This window comes from Molothrus aeneus, chromosome 19, assembly GCF_037042795.1.
Source record: "Molothrus aeneus isolate 106 chromosome 19, BPBGC_Maene_1.0, whole genome shotgun sequence".
NCBI lineage: Eukaryota > Metazoa > Chordata > Aves > Passeriformes > Icteridae > Molothrus > Molothrus aeneus.
In genome coordinates, this window is record NC_089664.1 from 111,172 (window position 1) to 133,072 (window position 21,901).

The 21,901-nt window shown below is 43.6% G+C and overlaps 2 protein-coding genes across 3 annotated transcripts in view; one reads left to right on the plus strand and one right to left on the minus strand.

The window, feature by feature from the left end:
• Positions 1–11,023, plus strand: part of DPP7 (dipeptidyl peptidase 7) — a 27,553-nt gene extending 16,530 nt beyond the window's left edge. Inside the window, exons 7-13 of one of the 2 annotated variants that reach the window (XM_066563122.1) lie at positions 4,309–4,475; positions 5,620–5,680; positions 7,489–7,607; positions 7,691–7,847; positions 8,099–8,227; positions 9,057–9,127; positions 10,204–10,319. In XM_066563122.1, coding sequence (XP_066419219.1) covers positions 4,309–4,475; positions 5,620–5,680; positions 7,489–7,607; positions 7,691–7,847; positions 8,099–8,227; positions 9,057–9,100 — 677 coding nt within the window. In that variant the 3' untranslated portion in view covers positions 9,101–9,127; positions 10,204–10,319. Of the gene's footprint in view, positions 1–4,308; positions 4,476–5,619; positions 5,681–7,488; positions 7,608–7,690; positions 7,848–8,098; positions 8,228–9,056; positions 9,128–10,203 lie in introns of both variants that reach the window. The other variant, XM_066563121.1, reaches the window with a different exon arrangement.
• The window catches only part of MAN1B1 (mannosidase alpha class 1B member 1), a 22,595-nt gene continuing 11,669 nt past the window's right edge, over positions 10,976–21,901 (minus strand). The window contains exons 9-13 of the mRNA XM_066563120.1: positions 21,131–21,321; positions 19,427–19,547; positions 17,571–17,768; positions 17,137–17,268; positions 10,976–16,349 (exon numbers count right to left, since the gene is read on the minus strand). Of these exons, the coding sequence (XP_066419217.1) occupies positions 16,146–16,349; positions 17,137–17,268; positions 17,571–17,768; positions 19,427–19,547; positions 21,131–21,321 (846 nt within the window). The 3' untranslated portion in view covers positions 10,976–16,145. The remainder of the gene's footprint in view (positions 16,350–17,136; positions 17,269–17,570; positions 17,769–19,426; positions 19,548–21,130; positions 21,322–21,901) is intronic.

Sequence of the window (21,901 nt, forward strand, 5' to 3'; positions counted from 1 at the left end):
ATTACAGATACATTATACTTGGGAGGATGACAGGCTTGGAATAAACGGTACATTTTTGAGGGGTGAGACAGAGCATACCATTTGAATAAAATGTAACACCACAGTTCACCCTTTTTTTGTTAGAAAGAAAAGATGAAGATAAATATGACAATTAACAACTTTAAAATAAGCAGTAATTAGACCATTTTGCAGCATAAAAATAAATACAATTGCAGTGAGGATTATGTTTTAAACAGTCCATTTGACTTGATGTTTGCCTTTGGTGGTAGGTATTGTTCAGTTCTGAAAGGGTGCTAAATAGTTTGGTGGGAAGTAACCTTTTTTATTTTTCTGGAATAGTTAGGGGATTGGTAAAAGGCAAGGTACAGTTATTTTAACACAGCACAAAGATAAAATGAGCATTTAGTTGTAATAAACAGGTTATGTGGGTCCATACGGGTGAGCGCTTAAAGGGCTTCAGCCTTTGGCACTAAGCTCATATGAGAGTTTTGGGATTGGCCTTTTCAGCGTGACTGGCCCAATGGTGTCACTTTTTCCAATTGGCTTTTTGGACCACCACAGCCACCCCTTTTAGGCTGAGGTGCCAACTTCTGCTCCCCCTCTCAGGGACAGGGAATCACCTGGAGCCCCCCTGGACTCCAGGCAGGTTTGCGGCCTCAGCTTCTCACCCTTTGATCTGAGCTTTACTGATTCTTTCACCTTCCAACTGGTTTAACCCAGAAGACTCCCCAGTTTTAGGTCTTTAAAAGAAAAACAAAAAGAAAAAAAGGAAATTTGGCTTCAGCTACTACCTATACTCAGGGAGCAATCACCACAAAAACCATCAAAATACTTTCCCAGACACCATTTTAGGTTATCAGTCACCCTCAGAACCTACTGAGGACAGCATAAACCCAACAACGATTTTGATTCAGCAGTCTAATACTATCTGAACACTCACTATTAAAGAAACAATCGAAAACTGCTTCTCATTGGATCTACCCTTGTGACCTGACAGGCCTCTGTTTTCTAAAACTGAAAACAGGACAACCTGCAATATGAACACACATTTAAACTAGAAAAGCATAATTGTAAAAACTACTTCATGGGGACGAGAGGGAAATGGAGAGAAGACAGGTATTGGATAAGAATGATAAAAAGGTTAGAGGGTTTTAGGATAAAAAGTTCTAGCTGACAAGCTCTTTTCAGCTCAAGTGGATAGGGATTGGGAATTGGGGAGGTTACGGGGAGCCAGAGACTCTGCGAAAGAAAAACCTTTTCAGGGTACCCTGCACCTTCGAGCAGTTTGCTCCCAGTGAACTACCCAAAATAAGAAAAAAAGGGGTATGGATTGCAGAGAAGGATATTATCCTGCTCTTGGAGTAGTAGGGGAAGGAGATCATAAAGTAGAATTTTCAATTCAGTGAAATATACAAGGCTGTTAAAACTGGTATTACAAAATTACTTAAGCTTTGGGTTTTGGTTTCTTAGCTTCTTCTCCTTCCAGCTCCTACCCTGTGGGATTTGGAAGGCGGAAGGTGGCAACTAGGAGTTGGAGGGGAGAGACAGGGAAGGGGCGGAGTACGGGGGAGAAAAAGCGGGAAGAAAGGGATTTTGGGGAGGAGAAGTAGAAGATGGTGCCGTGCCATGTGGCTGGAGCAATCTTGGCTGACACATGGTCATGGCTGTGTTGGATCTTTAGGCCATGCAGCCACAGCACACATGGTGGTAGCCATGTTGAGGCTTAGCCGTGTGGTTGCTGTGCCGGGCTTAGCAGGATGGAGTGGATTCCCAGGGATTTGTTTAGGGGAAGGTGGGTTAGGGATGGAATTAGGAAGAAGGAACAGTGACGGGGGGAGAGAGTAAGACTGAGGAAGGAGGTCACAGAACTGACGAAAGCAGTTTTGGGGAATATGGGACTCAGGCAAAGCTGAAATCTGCTTCCTCACCTGGTGGCTCCCCTGCGGAAACTGGTGGGCTTTGATGCCTTCTTTCACTGCTGCTGTGGTCCAGGGCTCAGGCTTGGCGGTCTGCACAGCCCATCCACTCTGGGCAGGGGGCGGCAGGCTTGGCCCTGCTGCCACAGCAACGGTGCTGTGAGTGGCAGGCAGGGTGCACTCCATGTGGCTTCTCTGGGTGCCGGGGCGTGTGGCAGGCCTGGGCCGCGCTGACTGGTGGTGGTGGGATGGTGGCATGGTGTCTCATGGGGCCTCTGCACGGTGGTGGTGGGGCCGCGACTGCAGCCTGGCGTAGCCACCCACTGTGGCAAAGGCGGTGCTGAAGTGGTGTTCTGCGGGGTTCTGCGCTATGCCCGTGGGGTGATGGAGGTCCATTTTCATCTTAGGGTTGTTGGTGCTCAAGCCTCGTGTTGGGCGCCATTGTTGCTGTTTGTTTGTGGTCCCTGGGAAGTCCCTGGGGGACCCCTAAGCCGTATGTTCACTGGTTACAGCAGGCAGGCAAGGAGACTCCACGCAGCTTCTGAGGGTCCTAATTTGATGAGGTTTTATTGGGGGTCCCACCCCCGGGAGCAGCATGGTTTCTGAAGGGGGGAAGGGGGAGAGAGGGAGAGCCTAGGGAGAAAAGAGCCAAAGAGAGCCTGGTCTCCCTTGCACAGCTTAACAGGGAGATTCAAGGTGGGTGTGGAATAAGACTTTGGCCAATGGGATTACAGATACATGATACTTCAGGGGAGGATGACAGGCTTGGAATAAATGGTACATTTTTGAGGGGTGAGACAGAGCATACCATTTAAATAAAATGTAACACCACACGTAAGTAGTTCTGTGGAGCTTTGCACAGTGTTAATGAAATCATTTTTTTGCACCAAATTGCAAAACCACTTGCAGGTAAAAACCACTTGCATAGTATTTACAGTTAGTAAAGCCATATGTTTCACCAGATACTTGTCCTTAATATCCACACCATGAAGAGCTGTTCTGGTGGGTATGACAGCTGTGTGACTCAGCTCTCTGGACAGATCTGAGAAATATGTGGAGGGCAGTCTAGGTCCTGAAGCAATCATCCAAGTCCCTTTCATCTCCAGTCTTGGACAGTTAGGATAGACTGGTGAAGACCTCTGCAATGGCTCCTAAGTAGGCTGGACCAGATGCCACGGGGTGATGCAGCATCTCCTGGAAGCCATATGTGGTGTTGGGACAGATGTAGTGGCTTCTGGGTCTGTCTTGAGCCTTGGTCTGTCATGCTGTGTGTCAGGAGCTGGGTGCCTCCCAGCTGCTGCTGGTCCTGGAACTGCCAGAGGAGCCCAAGGGATCCTTTTAGCTTTGGGTAACAGCAAGAAGAATGTTACTATTAACCAGTCAAGCTCTTTGAGCTCTGCCTGGGGCAATGCTTCCTGCAGCTGGGTGTAAGGTGGTCATATTTAAGGCTTCAGCCCTCAAGTATGTATCCAGAGTCAGGTCCCAGGCCATGGTTTCCAAGCAAAAGCAGCCATGTTCTAGTGGTCAGCTGTAGAACAGGATGGGGACAGGATCTGTGACTCCAAAATGTGGAGGATGAAAATCAAGGGAGCGGCTTTCTGCAGCAGAAAAGCAAAGGTGTATGGGTACACCTTGAAGGAATGTTTTTAAAGATGTATTTCCTGACTCCAGCTGACCTCTGCATCCCACTGATGTTTGAAGGCATGTCTTGAGATCTTGAGAATCTTGAGAATCCTTTGTGAGGACTGTTCTCATCTGGTAGTTCTTACTGTAGATGCACCCTCCTCCCAGGAAGCTGCACTTTTTTTTTTTCCCTAGGGGTGGTGGTGGTGTTTATTTTTTTGGGATTGGGCTTTTTGTTTTCTTTAAAAAAAAAAAAAATGTCGTTGTTTTTTTTCTTCCCTCTGCCAGTTTTTCCAGCTTTTGAATCTCATTGGTTCCTAAATGTTGTACCTTGCTCTCCTACACGAGAGCTTGCCTGGGGTGCCTGCCTTGTGGGACACAGCAGCCCGGCCAGGGAAAGGGCCTGCAGGCATGAGCAGGAGCAGCCATCAGGGCACGGGAGAGGACAGGCTGTACCAAGCTGCTCTACTCACTGTTTCAGCTGGGATCAGTTCTGTCCTGGCAGGTGCTGATTCCTCCAGGCTCCTCCGGGAGCTCCATGAGGGGCAGAGCTTGGGCTCTGGGCCACACAAGGTTGTGACACTGCTCAGGGAAGCTATGCCTGAATGTTCCGTTAATGTGTGTAAATTTAGATGCAATGTGTCCTTTCCACTAAAAACGTCATCTTATGTTACAGCATCTTCTTACTCCTGAGTGAAATGAGATGCTGAAGCTTGGTATTACTTTCCTCTGTTGAAGTTTGTGTCTTTTATTTTCCTTTCTTTTGCAGCCTATGATGAGATCAGCAGCAAAATGGCCACATGCAATAAGATCTCTAACAAGGAGGATGTTTACCAGCTGTTTGGTTTTGCTAGAAATGCCTTCACCATGATGGCCATGATGGACTATCCATACAAAACCGACTTCATGGGTGACCTCCCTGCCAATCCAGTGAAGGTGAGGACATTGGTGTAAGTGGGTGACTGGAGCTTAGGACACTGTCAGGCAGACACCATTGGTGTTGGTCACAGGGTGACAGGGTGTTGGTCACAGGGTGACCAGTAGTGGTGGATGTTGCAGCCCTTCCAGTCTGACAGTAAATCTACACAATTGAAGCTTCTCTGTGATGGTGACTGCTGAGAGGTTTGCTGGAGTCACTCCTATTCTGCTCTGCCTTTACCTTGGACACAAACACCTGTGCAAGCTTGTTGGCTTCAGCTTTTAAATACTAAAAACTTGCAGCTTTAAAAAAAGAAAAGTAGTTTTGTTGTAGCCCATCTCAACATGCTTTCAGAGATGTATTTTTCTTGGTGGGTAAGGATGAAGATGTGAAAATCAGGCTCTTTTGAAAGTATTACCCAGGAAAGCTGACATACCTCAGGTATAATGCAGAAAAATACCTGCTGCTATGGGGGCTGGGAAACGGGTGAACTTTCAAGAGAATCACAGATGGCAAAGTGTGGGAAAAGGGCCAAGTCCTCAAGGGTTTACAAAGACCTCTAAGACACCAGCTGCTTTTGAAAAGTACCAGCTTTGATCCCAGATCACCAGAGGCTGTTGCAATTCTCGGTGTCTTCTGGTGTGTTGTCAGGCCCATGGGACTTCCTTTGCCTCTGGCCTTGTGGCATTTAGGGTTCTTGTCCTACCTGGAGCACACTGTGCAAGAGGTCTCATAGACTCTGCTGCACTGGAACTCTGGACATGCTGCCTCTGGCTCCACTAGGCATCCAGTTTCCTTCTAGGGTCTGTTTAATGACCTCTAAAATGGAAATAATTAGTCTGCACGTTCCCCCCAATCCCTGAAAAGGCCATTAAAATAGTGATTGTAGGAGGAAATGTTGTGTATCACTGTGGCTCCTCCACAGCTCCCTAACTTGGTGAAGGAACTGTCTGCCTTTGTCCTGTCTCCTTGCTTCTATGTATTTTGTTGCTACAGGGGGAGAAGCTAAAAACTTCCAGACCTGTTGCATTAGGCCTTTGGAAAACTCCTGAACCATAAAATATGTAAATAATAATTTTAATGAATCTTCCAGCTTAGCCCTTCCACAAAGCAACTGGTAACTGTTCTGTCTGCCATTTGCCTGTAATGTGTCTTACCCAGGTTGGCTGTGAACAAATTATTGCCCATAAAGACCCAATTGAAGGCTTGTCTGCTCTTGTTGGTGAGTTAATATTATCAGTTTGATCTTTTATGTACCAACACGTGTTCTAGAAGCACCTATCAGTAGACCTGTCACATTGCTGTGTCAGGGGAGCTAGTATGACTCTGATCTCTCTCTGGGACATTTTGCCTCCTGTTGATTTTGTCTGTTGGGATGTCTCACAGTGGCCCATAGGCTCATTCTCTCACCTTTCCCAACTTATTCTTGTCATGTTTCTCAGGCATTGAAGCCCCATAGCCTGTTGTCTGTCCATGAGATGTGGACTTCTGAGATACTTAGTTCTTTCCTAGAAGTTTACCCATACTCTGGCTCCAGCAGTCATGGGCTCAGTGCACATTCACTGAAGGAAGTTTTCTGGTCTCCTTGTTGAGAACAAGTCCTGTGGTCTTAATCCAGGGGCAAGGCAATCTTAAATACATCTTGTATACACACATATACATTTATCTCTGTGAGCACTTATTTTGTCAGCCAGCAGTGTTTGTAAGGAAATTATTAATAGAGATAGAATTCAAAGAACTTTTGAAGAGTTCCTCATAAAATCTCTCAAGTTGCTTATTAAAAATGAGTTCTACCTTGGTCATTACACAGAAAAACAGGTTCTGAGTGGCACCAAAAAAAAAAAAATTAATGAATTCTAACAAATTTAATGCAATTTAGTATGACTGGGAGCCAATTTTTTTTTCCAAATGATGTATGTGCTTCAAGTCAGAAATATACCAATCCTTAATCACTGCTAAAGATATTTGGCTGGCAGCTAGAAGGTTTCTTAAAACCCTAATATCTTGACAAACACTGTCAGATCTACTGAATGTATTCACATGCTACTTCTTCTGTGAGGAAGAGTGGTAGTCTTGTTTCTTTGAGATGAATAAGCCAAGGGTGGATTTCTTCCTCCCAGTTCTTGGTGTGCACCTCATGCCTCTCCCTGTCTCCCCAGCTGCATTCACTTGGTGGAGTTTAATCATACAAGAGGAATGATCCGCCATAACTTTAGGCAGGGGACTGGCTTTCCTCCATACTTGACCCTCTGTGTCATACAGGAAAACACTTTTTTCTACATGTGCTTCATCAGCCCACCTCCTGCCTGGCAGAGTGTAGTGCCATGGGCTGTGATGCAGAACTGGCAACAGGTAAATGGGGACAATGCGAATGGAGATACTGATTGCTTCCAAGGCAATAATACTCCATCTCCTTAATGTGAATCCATTCCTCTACCTGCAGAGAACCAGACTAGCACTTATCCATCACATCATGTCTCAAGTGGTTTTGCTGTCACATCAGGTTTGCTTGGTTCATGATAAGGGAAACTAGTGTCCCAACATCTGTTTGAACATCACAGGGCTCAGGGTGCCAGAGTTTTGATCCACATTTAGCAATCAGAGCCTCAAAAGAAATTGAATAAAATACCAGAATGGCACGGCTTGGAAGGAGTTTTCTTCTTGGGAAATCAGAGGAGTAAGCTGAGCAAGATGCCGGAGGGACCTGCTCTACTGGGCATAGCTGAAGCCCTGCCTGCTATCCAGGCTTTTAACCCATTACAAAAGAAATTGTCTAAACAGGACAATATTGCATTGAACTGGGGACAATAACCAAGTTTGTGTCATCTGAAGGAATTTGTCAGCCCCATGTAAAAGCTTTGCCATAAAGCTGGATTTTAACCTTGCACAGTTCCAGGCTCTGTGAGTTCTGTCCCATCCTTGCACACTCACGCAACCATTGGCTTGGTTTTGGCCATGTAGTTTCATGTGGGAGATGATGGGTGAGACAGCAGTTACTGACTGGTTTTGTGCTGTGTTCCCACCTGGCAGGGGTGTTCTACAACTCCTCTGGCTTGGCACAGTGTTATGACATATACCAGCTGTACCAGTCCTGTGCTGATCCCACGGGCTGTGGCATCGGTTCAGATGCAGAGGCTTGGGACTACCAGGTAAGAGGTTAGAGACCCCAGCAGGTTTCAGCTGCTGTCCTGTCTATGCCCCTGCCCCATGGCAGCTCTTGCACTTCTCTTAGGTTTGCACCGAGATCAACTTAACATTTAACAGTAACAATGTGACGGACATGTTCCCTGAGATGCCCTTCACAGAAGCTATGCGTGAGCAGTACTGTTGGAACAAGTGGCGTGTGAGGCCGCGAGCACACTGGCTGCGGACAAACTTTTGGGGGGAAGGTGAGTTGTGCTGATTGCTTGTCCCTTTGTGTTACCCTGTAGCTGTCTCCCTGTTTCCTCTGTCCAGCTGAGCCCCATGAGGACAGGCACAGCACACTAATGAGTCCTGGCAGAAAGTCACAGCCTTGTGCTGACTTGAGCCAAACAGACCTTTCTGTATCTCTTTGGTAGAGAAGAGGATAACATAAAAACTACCAGTAATTTGTTCAATTTTTTGATGTTTTCTGTTATTGGCATGTTTGCTGCTGTAGCCAAACACATTTGGATAACTGGGCAGGAAGGAGACCTCTCAATTATGAACTCTCTGAATTTCAGACCTGAAAAGTGCAAGCAACATCATTTTTTCAAACGGAGACTTGGACCCGTGGGCTGGAGGTGGGGTAAGCATGTGCATTCCTGTACCCTGAGCACAGAGCAGCCTTTGCAGGTGACATACTGCCCTCCCTCCCTTTCAGGGCAGCACTGGTAATTCAGTTTTAACCTGAGTTTCTGTGAGCAGCTGTTTCATGATGAACCACTGAACCACTGAGGGCTCTCGGGACACTACACTGAGTAGTGTCCATCAGCCAGGAATACTGATGGAACAAATGTGGCTTCACTGGTGCAGACACGGCGGGACCTTCCTTACCCCACACCCAGGGTCTGAACCACAACCTGGTGTGTTTCTGTGTTCACACGCAGTTTCAGTGATGCCGGCCACGTGCTCCTAGCTCTCTCTAGTCTAAGCACACTTGGTGAGACCAGATGGATGCTATGAGCAGTGATGCAAACTAGATGTTTTGTCTTAGATTCAACAAAACTTTAGAGTGCTGTCAGTGTCCAGTCTAAAATTTAAAAACCCAGGACTGGATTTTGTGTTAGTTGAGCTCCTGATTGAATACAGAAGCTCAGTGTTTAAGGCTGGCTTGGAATCCCACGAGGAACAGGCTGCTTAGGGTGCATGGGTCCAAAGGAGACCTACCTGTACTGTACAGTACAGTACCTGTACTGGAATCAGCTGAAAGTTCCCACTTTGTGGAAAACATTCCCTTCATTTGGGACAGGTGATCTGCTTCATTCAGACTGTTAGCTGTGGATACCAGCTGTACCAAGGATGTCTTCCCATGCTTTTCCTCAGTCTTGCCCAGATCATGTTCCAGTTTTCAGAACTCAAGTCCAGTTCTTCCCAGTAACTTGGTGAGAACTGATCTTTGCTCCTTCTCCTCCCAGATAAACAGCAGTCTCAGCCCTTCACTGATTGCACTTACCATTAAAGGAGGTGCCCATCACCTTGATCTCCGGTAAGTACCAAACTTTCCTTTGCCTAGCAAAATCCTGATTCCCTGGGTATTTGATCTCAGCAAGCCACAGCCCAAACAACCAGGAGATATTTTAGAATCACAGAATCATAGAATTGTTGAGGTTGGAAAAGATCTCTAAGATGAACCCAACATCACCACCATGTTCACCACTAAACCATGTCCTCGAGTGTCACATCTTCAAGTTTTTGAATGCTTCCAGGGATGGTGAATTCAACACTTCCCTGGGCAGTCTGTTCCATTACTTTGCAACCCTTTCCAAGAAAAAAAATTCCCTATTCTCCAATCTAAAGATCTCCTGGTTCAACTTGAGGCTGTTTCCTCTTGTCCTGTCCCTTGTTACCTGAGAGCAGAGCCTGACCCCCACTGGGCTACAATCTCCTGTCAGGGAGTTGTAAAGAGCAAGATGGTCCCCCCTGAGCCTCCTTTTCTCCAGGCTGAGACCCCCAGCTCCCTCAGCCATTCCCAGTGCTCCAGACCTTTCGCCAGCTCCATTCCCTTCCCTGGACATGCTCCCTCCCTTCCATGTCCTATTTGTCAAGGGGGACCTAAAACTGACCTCAGGATTTGAAGTGTGGCCTCACCAGCGCCTAGCACAGGGCAAGTACCTAAAGAGGATGGGTACAAGGCTATTGCAGCCCAATGCAGAAGAGTGATCTTCTTCCCCAGCACAGGCCCCTTTCAGCCTCCAGGGATGCTGAGCTGTGCAGAACTTGGCACTCAGCTCACCTACTGTCATTAGATCATGTTCTTGCACAGGGGTTGGCACAAGTGTGAGATAGCCTGCAGCAATCAGTCACGTGAAGTAGTCCAGTGCCATCTGGCATTAGCTATCTGCCTTCAGGCCTGGAGCAGAGGGAGCAGCAGCCAGCAAGGGCAAGCTTGGGCCTGCTGCCCACCCGTACTGGAGATCAGACACTGCAACTTGGTTTCCAGGGCACAAATGTGAAGCACAAACCAGTCAATCTCTGTCCTTAAAATCGCAGACTCTGCCTGTACAGGAGGCAAGTACCAACTGTCCAGTAACTGACACCGCTCTACTTTCCTCTCCTTTCTAGGGGACACAATCCAGCTGACCCCCCATCCGTCACAGAGGTGCGCAAGCTTGAAGCCAGGATCATCAGCAGCTGGGTGAAATCTGCAGGCATGGAGCAGGTGCAGGAGCAGCACACAGGAGCTGCAGCAGGCAGCCAGCCCTGAGCCCTTCCATCCCTGCAGCCCCTATGTGCAGCTACCACAGGACACAGCAGCCTGCTGCACTGGTTCTACTGTACTGGCTGGGACACTGTTCTCTTCTCTGCCATGATGGTGGGAACTCCCTTTTCCAAAGTGTCCCACTTACACCTCATCAAGCATGAAAAGAAACACAAAAGGCCAAATCACTGACAAAAGCCAAAAATACATTTTCTGGTCTCCATACTTGCCTGCTCAGAGTGAGCGCTGTTACAAAGGGCAGCAAAAAGCATGCCTGGAAGGTCCAAGAACCATCACAGCCCTGAACAGGATGGTTGCATGAAGCACCTTAAGGTTGAAAATAAACTATTTTTAGAGAAAAAGGAAATACTAGAGGGTTAGTAGAAAAGCAGAGGAATAATTAGGACTGACACAGGGTCACGGTGAGCTCCACTAGTGACCAGTTATCTAAATCAGACTATCAGTTTTAGCCAGAGCTGTGGAGTGGGGCTGTTTTAGTTTTAGCTTGTCAAAGAGATTCCAGTTGCTGAGATGAAGATTTACACTGTTGTCACTCAAGGGCTGTGTACTGGTGACCAGTAAAGCACTCTTCCACTGAGACATCTTCAGAGCTTTTTAAAATCAATTACAAGTATATTAAAGTCTGTGATATAAAAGTTTATTAAAGGGTGTGATATAATTTCATGGCTTGGAAGTATAACCAAAGATAAAAAAGGTTCCTTCTCACCTTCCCACCCAGGTGAATCTTTGCCCATGAACAGGTGCTACTAGACTGACTAAGCACCAATAATTAATAGCATAACTGCCAAAATACTAATTCCTGGTAACTGGCTCCTCAGTTGGTTTTACTTTACAGTGATTTTACGAGTTAGTGGAGAGGTTTCCTGAGTTCCCAGAGGTTTTCACTGTTTGTGCAGCACAGTCACAGTAGTGCTTGGTGTCATTTTCTGCACTGCTGGGCCCTCCCTGGTCACAGCAGGACTGGTTCTCAGAGCCACTGCTATTGTTTCACAATATTTGGGTGCTGAGATCTGTTTCAACCACCTCTGCCCTGTTCTTAACAAAAGACCAAAGCTTCTGGTCCTTCCAGCCAGGGATGCTGAGGAGAGCAGGAACAGATGGATCCGCTGATCAGCTTTCTCAGATACGTGTAAATGAAGGACAACTTGGAAGATTGGATTAGTCAAACTCCAGTCCCTACAAAAGTCACTCTAAGACTACCAGTGGCACTACATCCTCAGCTCAGCCTGAATCCTCTCTGTTCAGGCTGATGAAAACCTCCATGGGTCCTGCTTAGAGCTACCCCTGTTCTTTTTGCTCCTGCTCAAGTCAGGCTTTGGCTTTGTTGCTGCTATATAAAGTATGCCTTACTGAAGTGGTCATCCTCTCTATGGCTAAGAGCTGCAACTTTTCTGAATTTAGATTTGCTATGCCCCAGCCATTATTCAGGATTAACACATTAGGGAAAAAAAAGGAGAGAGCAAGGATTGCATCCTGCTTTTGTTTCCCTTCAAACAGCACCTTTCACACCCTTAAGCAGGTACCCAGTGATCATCAGCCCAGCAATGTATGAACACAGCCAAGTTCAGGGTCAAGTGTTTCAGGAAGTCACTGCAAGTCATCCCAGTCACCAGGGCTGGGTTTGTGCTTTGAAGAGAAAGGAGGCCTGGGTGTCTGCTGACCTTCTAGAAGGACAAGTTTTTTATCCCCTTCTCTTGGACTATACTGAGGTCTTATTTTCTTCTTACAGACAGTTCTTATTCCAAAAGAATACACATAGTTTGATTGATATGGAAGGATAAACTAAAGGCTTTCAGATACCACGGCAAAGCGATAATACACATGGACATCCAAGGACAGATGAGCAGCACCATAAAAGAAATCATGGCAGAAGTCTGAAGTCAGTGCCACCAACATCCATGATGTTTTGAATCCTTTGGCAAGCAAGCATGGGAGGTAAAAAGAAAACCCTGCTGTGTGGTACTGTCTGAGCTGAAGGGAAGAGCCCCAAAGCACCACTCTTGAGCATCATGGGAATGCTGCTCCTGGTTGAACTTCAGGGCCACACAAGGATAAACGGCATATAAGCAGTGAGTGACCCAGACCAGACCATAGGTGCAGACCCTGTGCTTAAGGCCTGCACCAATGAGGTTGTTGAACAAAGGCCCAATTTGTTCTATCATCATTTACTGACACAAAGAGTGCAGCCAAGGTGGGAACATTGTACAGAACAGGAACTCAGGGTTGGGCTCCAGTGGACACAGAGGCTTCCTGCTTTGGACAGCAATCTCCAGCAGTATTTCAGAGAACAAAAGAACCCAAGTCTTCCTTCCCAAATCCAAAATCAGAAAAATCTTAACCCTCTCTCTTGAAGCAACAAGCTTCATGGAGCTACCCCATCAATGTCAGTTTTACTGATCCTGTTAAATATACTGTGTGACACTGGCACTCAGGAGCTGAATTCCCTTGCAGGGCTATTTCTAAGAGGAAAGTCCTGAGGTGCAGGAAAAATTCACAAAACTGTAAATGTGTTATTACAAAAACCTTTCTTGTCTTCATCCATCATCACTGCCAACATCATGCTGGCATGGTACAGGAAACAAGGTGTATTTGTAGGAGTAAACAGCTGTACCTGAGCTTGGTATGGAATGCTGAAAATCCTGTTAAATGGAAGTCCTGCAAAACTGCCAGCTTTTACAGACCTGTAATGAGAATTCAGCTTTCAAAAGTTCAGGGATTAGATGGTAACTGTGCCCAATCCATCTGCTGATATTTTTTTTTTTTTTGAGCATACAGGTCAGTATTTCCTAAATTGTGGCTCAAAGCCCCAAGTGTGAGACTCCCAAGTCCACAGCTCTCCAGTTCTCTGCAGCTCTGTCCATGCCCGGCTCTGTTTCTCAGTGAAAGCCCAAGGCTTTCCACTGTGAAGGACAGAATCCCTGGCTCAGTGGTAGCCTTCCCACAACACTCCACTTAAGCCAAAAGTGTCCCAGTATGTAGAAACACCAAAGTGGATTACAGACACAGCAGTTCAAGCTTTGGAACAAGGAACCACAAATTGAGTTTGAGTTGCGCTGGAGGAGCACACTGTGGAACAGAAATAGGCTGTGGAGCTCAGAGACTGATCTGACTCAACAGTTTGCTAAGGAAGTAAAAACAAACAAGCAATTAAAATGACCTCTGCAGAAGAACAGGAAGAATAGATGAGCTTTGTTGAGATTATTTTGTTTGTGCCATTTCACAAGTGACATAGGGGTCTGAAACAAGCATTTGTTCTCAAAGGGAGTGAGAGCTAACAACCTGAACCTCAGGTTTAAAGGCTGAGGACAGCAAAGCCACATTTTGAGGAGACTGCATGTCCCAAGAGGAACTAGATAGAAATCAGCTGGACCAACAGGCTCAGCTAAAAGACAAGACATGTTTGGGGAAGTGACAGTTTATTCTTCTCTCCTTCAACTCATTAGGAAATTAATTACTACTCTCAAGCCAATCATAAAACAAAAAAAGTATCACACAGACTCCCATAGTCCCATTTGTAGACTTGACTGCATTAAGACTTGTGTACAACTTCAAAACCAGAAGATTTTTGGTAAGCATTTATATGTATTCCATTTTCTAAGAAATCTTTCTTGCTTCAGTCAGGCAGCTCTCCGGTGAAACACCAAATTCTGGAAGTTTTACAATCCATAGCACAGTCAAAATTAAAGGATCAAAATTCACTTTGTTCAAAGGCACAAGGCCAAAGCAACACAGGTCAGCAGGACCTGGGTAGAGTCACTGAATAATTTTTTTTTTTCCTTTAGTCTCCAATTTTAAGCCTTTAGCTTGTAGCCCAAAGTCAGCTCCTCAGCAGCACAAACTGGCTTAATGACCAAAAAAACTGAAGGTGCTTCCTTCCACATTTCCACTGCACTATCCTTATTTATTGTTGTGCCAAAGAAAACGGAAGCCTTGGCAGCAAATCAGTTGTGTAGCCAAAGGCCATAGTGACTGGATTCCACTGCACTTGTAAGTGAGAAGCTTGTTCTCAGAGTTACTGCTGGCATGTGAACAAGAGGAGCATTAACATTCTGCACTGACTAGTTATGTCCTGTCAATCCCAGGACAGGGTCCCTCTGATGACAGAAGAATGTGCATTTAAATAATTCCTAAAATTTCTCCATTTCCATTAGTACATGGAATGATAAATATTATATAAAACACTTAAATAGTGGTCCCAAGAGTAACTTATGACTCCAGCAAACAGAATGGATCAGCATAAAACAAAGATGGATCTTACTTTACAAATCAAAGATTACAATTACTATAAAATACCTCCCTCATCCACTGGAAAATGAACCATTAGAGTCAAATTCAGTCAGCTCCATTAACAGCCAGTGACCTCTGGATTTAGTGGGGATTGCAGCTCCTGGTCCTGCCCATCACACCCCTGCCATGGGGGAAAGAGACTTTCAGTGAGACCAACTGGAAATATGAACAATCATATTTCTGAGATCTTATCCATGAATACGGGACTGTCCAAGTCCAAATCCAAAAGGAAAAGCACTCTAGAAAGCTCATTTCCAAATTCATGGCTAAAAATCTGTACATGTGCACATATAAAAATGAAAGATCCCAGGGGTCCTGTAAGATTCTTTAAAAACCTGGGTCTACTTTGTCTTCAAGTAACTGAAATTAATTTCTCCAATTCTACTGGGGCCTAGAACTGCTGTAGACTGTCTGCTTTTAACACTACTGCTGAAAATACGCACTGTACTCCTAAGGAAAAAAATAACTTACAACTTCTCGATGGTCCAAGAAATTATGAATAACAAGAACTTTGCTGTACAGCTGTAGGCTTGTTTTGAGTCAACAAAAGCCATTATGTGATATCTGAACAGGAAGGGGCACAAGGAAGCTGATACTTAATATGCTCACAAGCTTTCCCAGTGCCCAACCTCTGAAAAGCTGAAAGCAGCTTTCAGTCAGAATACCTGAGTCTAACTGATGCAAATAAGATATAAAATACACATGTAGTTTTACTTGCATTTCACATTATCTTCTGCTTTCCTGCAGGGAAGTTAAAAAACTTAATACTTCTACAAAATTATATACCACTTTGAGCTAAACCAGCAGCAAATTCTCTTTCACCATTCATTTCAGCCACAACTTGAATACTGTTCCAAGTACTCTACAAAACTAAAACACTATACAACAGATGCTCTGCTGCCTCTTTCTTCTCCTAACATGATGCAGCATATCTCAGGAGTTTGGAATGAGATCAGAGTACCAGCAGCAATACTGACAGCTTCTCCCTGGGACAGCACTACAGCTCTTTGTTTATTCCACTTTGCACCTGAACCACTGTCACAGTCTGACAAAGGAATGGCTCTGTAATCCAGTGTTTCAGTGTATCCAGAATAAACCAGAAAACTGGAGGTTTATTCCTGCTCTCCAGGAACAACACTGTGCCCTAAGCCAATTCGCTGCATTCTCAGCATTTAATGAGCATTTAGTAACACTGACATAAGTGAGTCATCAGTTAAGTGGGCCATCAGAGCCCCAAGAATGTCATGGTCCACACTACAATTACCTTCTGAACCTCAGCACCAGGGAAATCAGCTTCATATGGCACAGCTTTGCCCATCCCAGAACCAGAGATTAGATTTAAGACTGATGTGATTTCTTCAAACCAGAGATGCTTTTCCCAAGCTTCTGTCTGTTGTCTGAAGTCAAAAAAGGTGCATTATAGCATCTCTCCTCAAACCCTGAAAAGTAAAGTGACTTGAAGATAATGCCACCACTGGAAGATCCACTGATGTAGAGTCTATGCTGGTACCCAGATAGGGAGTGGATGAGCCTCTGTGTTAAAGACATATTTGTCAAGGTTGATTAAGTCTATGTCATCTGAGAATAGCAGAAACATGTATTTGAGTGTTTCCCCAAGGAAGAAGCTCTCCATTTTATCCCGTGGCTCTGGATTACTGGGATTCTGAACATTGTTAATAGAAGTATAACCACCCGTAGGAACCTGTGCAAAAAAAAAAAAAAAAAAAAAAAGTATCTTTGCATAACCTAAAATAATTTTTTACTTCCTAACATCCAGATGCACTTGGAGAAGATAAGTGCTATGAAAAGATCATGTTTTCATGCTTTTCATTTCATATTTGGTTTTCATTTACGTATAAAGCTTCAGTAATGAAAAAAAAAATCTCATTGCATTTTAAAAGAAACCACAACAATAAATGAAGCAAAATATCCATTTGTGCTCAGGGTAGAGTGGTATCACAAAGAACATCCCTTTGAAGTTTCTGGACAAATATACAGAAAGGAACCAGCGATTTCTACATTAGAGCTGACCCAAGAACAGACCATTAATATTTGGTGCCACACTTTCAGAGCACATCAGTGACATCTCCACGAGCACTGTGTTCGGAATGAACACAAATACTGTTAATGCCATTAATGCCATTTTGTGCTATTTCTTTTTTCTTTGGCAACTTTAATTGAAGAGTTCTTTCAATCCAGCCATGCCCTTCTCAGCTTCCAAAGTCTAGAAAATACAGATTCTAACTTTGGTAGTCTTGCCTACAGCTTCTGCATTTCACTTTTTCATCAATGTAATACAACTTCTTTCATTATATAGACTAAGGAGGGTATCTCCATCTGTAAGAAAACAATTTCTCTGTATATACCTACAAATTCCCCCACAGTTTTCTGATGAATCCTGAAACATAGTATGTTTTCAAAGTTGTTGTTAAAAAGCAAGTGAGCAAATACAGTCCTGACAGAACAAGGTTATTATAAACTGGCCTTACCCTGGTGTATCTGTTGAAATTCTGCAAGATTTCCCAGCCCCAGTCTTGGTATTTCTTATCACCAGTGAATCTGTACATGTAAAAAAGGCTTTCCACAGTTTCTGGTCGCAATAAATTGTGCCTGTCTGCAGGCTGCGAGAGAAAAAAAGGCAAGAGTATTAGACAGGGAATTTCCTCAAGGATGCATGCAGGGAGAAAAATAATTATTCACATCTCCATCTGCTCCCAAGAGTTTGCTATGCATAAATCAGCTTCTAAATATACTGCTGGGGTAACTAAAACCAAAGCCTAGGATACAGCTAGAAGGCAAGGCAGAGAAAGAATTAGCTGCTCCACAACAAACCCCATCACTAGTATCTGGCCAGGAGTTCAACAGCAGAAACAACAACAGGAGCTACAGAGAAACCTGGAGTTCAGGCCAGCTATCTGCTCACCTTGATTTCTACATCCTTGTGGCCCTTCTGTGCATGGAGGTTGAAGTGTACGATCTCTGGGCTCAGGCCTGTCTCTACTTGAGCATACATCTGGTAGCAGGTTTCTATAAGAGTTTCAGCCAATTTCATATGATCAGCAGCCAGTCCATTGTGAGCTCCCAGTGCTAAAGTACCCGGCAAGAAGCAAACCAAGTGATCCTGCAAGACAAGGCAACTCTTACTGAGAAGTTACACATCAAACAGCAGGGGAAGTAAGGGGGCACCATCTTTTTAATTTTTTTCTTTTTAATTTTTTATTCTTCTTCAAAACACATTTCTGGTGCCAACAACTTGAGGATAAGTTTTAAACAATCTCATGTAATGCAACATGAGGCAGGCAGCATTATTACAGAAATCGTTAATTTCAAAAATGTACAAGAATGTGTTTTTATGACAAGTTTCTGGAAAAAAGGTCTCAGGTCATGTTGAGGGGAAGGAGAGTGTCTTTTGGTTTACCAGAAGCATACATTTCATATCAGCTCATGCAGGGCATCAACAGAACCACCTAAAGGCTTCGTGTCCTCATTCTAACCTAATGGTAGCTTAGGAGCTAACCTACCATTGATGTAAGAAAATAAGCACCACAGATTAATGTCACATATGGAATCTCAAATGATTTTAAACATTCAGAATCAAAGCTCAGGTCTCATCACTCAAAAACATAGTAAAACCACTCTGATGTCCCTGTATGGACCTTTAAAAGCTTTGTCCGGTCCTTAAAAAAAAGTGGAGGGTTGTAAAGGTCAGCATAGACATAGGAGCCAAACATCCCCCACTGTTCCAGCTGGACAGGGTAAGAGACCTGTCCAACCTTTCACCCCAATAATAATGGATTGAAACGAAAATTCTGACTCCCTGAAACAGAAGGAAGTGTTCTGACATGTACAGACACCAAAGCCAAATCTATCTATCTCAATTTGAACTCTGTCTTGTCTTGGAATGGGGCAGCCCCCTCCACCCAAAACCCAGACTCTGGTCTTACTCACAGCAGGTTTTTTGGAGAGCTTTTGGGAAATTCAGATCCAAGAAGCACATGATGAAAACCAGAACTGAAGATCTCAAAAATACTACATCAGAAAAGGCTATACATACATTAATAATACATCACTCATCTTTCAGACAAGCTATGCACATATACAATACCTGCACGGCATGGGATTTTTAACTGGAAGATCTTAAAATACACAAATTGGGAACAGAGGGTTAAGATCAATCAATTTTCCCTAAAGCAAACAGCATACTGTTATACCCAAGAATCTTCCAGGTAGGAAAATAAAGATGTCATGAAATGACAGAAACCTCCAAAATTATTAATTTCTTTTTAAACCCCATAATACAGTATTAGATGGCATGCTTCTTTTGAAGGCAAATCTGAAAACACAGGTGTGCAAGTGCCTACATTTATTTTTGAATTATTGAAAACTAGTAATACGTAAAAACGTATTATTGCAACAATTTAGGACACTGGAATTTTATGACTAAAACAGGGGGGAAAAAAGAAAGAAATTTTAATTCCAGCACCAAAATGTTCAGTCTTGAAGGAACAAAATGTGTTTACTAGAGTGACTCAGAGAAGGCCCTCAGTTTGCACTTGTAGTTAGTATCTACAAGGCAGTTACTCATTACTGTCATCACACTGGACAGACGTGTATGTATATATCATCTTGTGTTTTGGGTTTTTTTTTTTCATTTGTTTCTTTTTGTTGGGGTTTGGTTTTGTTTTTTGAGAGGGAAAAGCTTTGCATTTGCCTCTGTGTTGGGTTTTATTTAAATTTTGTAATAGTTTTTCTGTTTTCTATTGCAGTTATATTTCTTACCATCTTGGCACTGAAATGGCCATGAGCAAGCTCTCCTACAAAAGTAAGCTTCTTGGGCTCTGATCTCTGAAGAAGATGCTTTTTCACTCCTTCTATGGCTCTCATATAGTCTTCCAACAGCCTATGAAAAAAATCATCCCCAGTTGGCTCACATGCACACAATTAGAACATATTTGGTCATAGCTGATGTTCAGCACAATCTTTTAGACAACTGTTACTTCAGTCTACAGAGTAATATTTAACTAAATGTGATAACTCAAAAAACTCCCTCAGTAACCATCAACACAACATTAATCAGTTGTCACTACCATGTAGCAATACTGGATTTACTTGAAAAGTAAATAAAACTTTAATATTTATTCAAATATTAAAGAAAACACCTGCAACTGTTTCTAGGCAACAACCAGATTTTATTTCAAAAGTCTTTGGAAGCAGAGTTATTGAAATCACAGAAAATCTAGGCTGGGAAGGACCTCTTGGAGGTCTCTATTTCAATCCTCTGCTCCGAGGCAGATTCAATTTCATCAGGTTATCCAAGCAATTTTTCTTACCCCCATCCAAAGATGGAGATCCAAAGAGTTTAAGCAATCTTTTCCAATTGGCCTGTCTCACTGTGAAACACTGTTTCACAGCATTTAATTTCATTTTTCCTTGCTTTCATGTACTTTCAATATGGAAAACAACCTGTTGATTGTGTGGCTCACAAAATGCCATTGTGGTCCCAAAGACACCAGTTCTCCATTTACAGTAAAGTAAGCCTCAGAAAGAGCAGTGATGAAAGCTTTCTTTGCAGACGGGCATCTGCTCTGACACACAGAAATGCCTCCAAGAACTACATATTTGCTCTGTCTGCATTAAACTCCTTGAAATTAACAGGGAGTCTAACAGTCTAACAGAATTAGCTTATATGCAGACTTGTCTTGAAGGAAAGCTTCTTTTCCAAGCTCTTAAACTCCTCCTTGTAAACACTCTTCCACTAATGCAGTACAGATAAAAGAAACATATGAGACTTGAAGAGGGACTTTTTACAAGGACATGCAGTGATAGAACAAGGGTCTTTAAACTGAAAGTAAGTAGACCGGTACTGAATATTAGGAAGAAATTCTTCCCTGTGAGGGTGGGGAGGCCCTGGCACAGTTTGCGCAGAGGAACTGTGGCTGCCCTATCCCTGGAAGTGTCCCAGGCCAGGTTGGATGGGGCTTGGAGCAACCTGGTCTAGTGGAAGGTATCCCTGCCCATAGCAGGGGTGGCACAGAATGAGCTTTAAGATCCATTCCAACCCCAACCAGTCTGGGATTCTGGAATTAAAGAGAAGATAACACAAATATCAAACTCCTGTCTCCCTTCACCTTTCACTAACAAACCCAGAGCAAACACAGACATCACTGTCAAAAGGAGATGGCCACAGTATTTCAGAAGTGTTGTTATTATTATTCTCATCTCCTTTCTGTGACACTCCTCACATTTGAGGAAGAAAAGGCTTTTGTGGAGAGGGGAGTTTTAAGATTTAAGACTAACTCTCCTCGTGTTCTTTCATCACGTTACCAAAGGTCTCTCTTTCTTCTTAGCTTGCTTTTAAAAACAGTACTAAGTTCAGCTGACTCTTGAGCACATGCATTGTTTTTCTTTAAGCAGCAAACTACAACAGAGGGTTTTACAGCTCACCTGATTATCACACCAATATGAGAAGTGTAAAGAACTTACTCATTTTCTTTCTTTCCACCTTGAATCCACTGCTTAAGTAGATACTCATAGTAGCTGTCAGCTCTGGCTCCCAGAGTGTAGACCCCCAGGTGGGTGAACTGCCCGCTGTTGGTGTTGATGAACATAGGCACGAGGCCATCGTTTTTCCCTGAGAGGATGTGAACATGCTTCATCACCTCATCTACAGCTTTCTACAAGAAAATGGAAAACATAAATTATAGGTATAAATGAGGTACAGAACTGTGTCTAGTCACTATAGTCCAGTAACAAACCTGTAACTTTGCTTCCCCAAATTAGCATCAGGGACATCAAGTTCAGCTAGAGCAATATACTAAATTCAAGATTTCAGACTTTTGGACTTTCAAAATATGATGTTCTGGTTATGTTCAAGTACTCTGAAGCAATTATAACTGTTTCCTTTCCTTGAAGGCAAGCTCACTCAAAAGCCAGTACTACAGCACTCAGATTTACTCAGACTTGCAAAGTAGAAGTCCAGCAAAAAAAACCAACTACATGAATCTATTTAGCAATAGTAAGGCTCTTTAAATGACTGCATTCTTCAACACTGAGCTGTGGATACAAAATATCAAAATAATAACATCAGCAAACAAAAAGAAAAATGGAAAATATTATTTTCTCTGAAATTCTTTTTATTTCAACTAACTTTTCCCTATATGGTGACCTGCTCTCAGACTCTTAACTATTGAATGACATTGTAGTTCCTCGGATGGTAACATTTCAGTTTTGTTCTCTGCACATAGAAAACAGTAT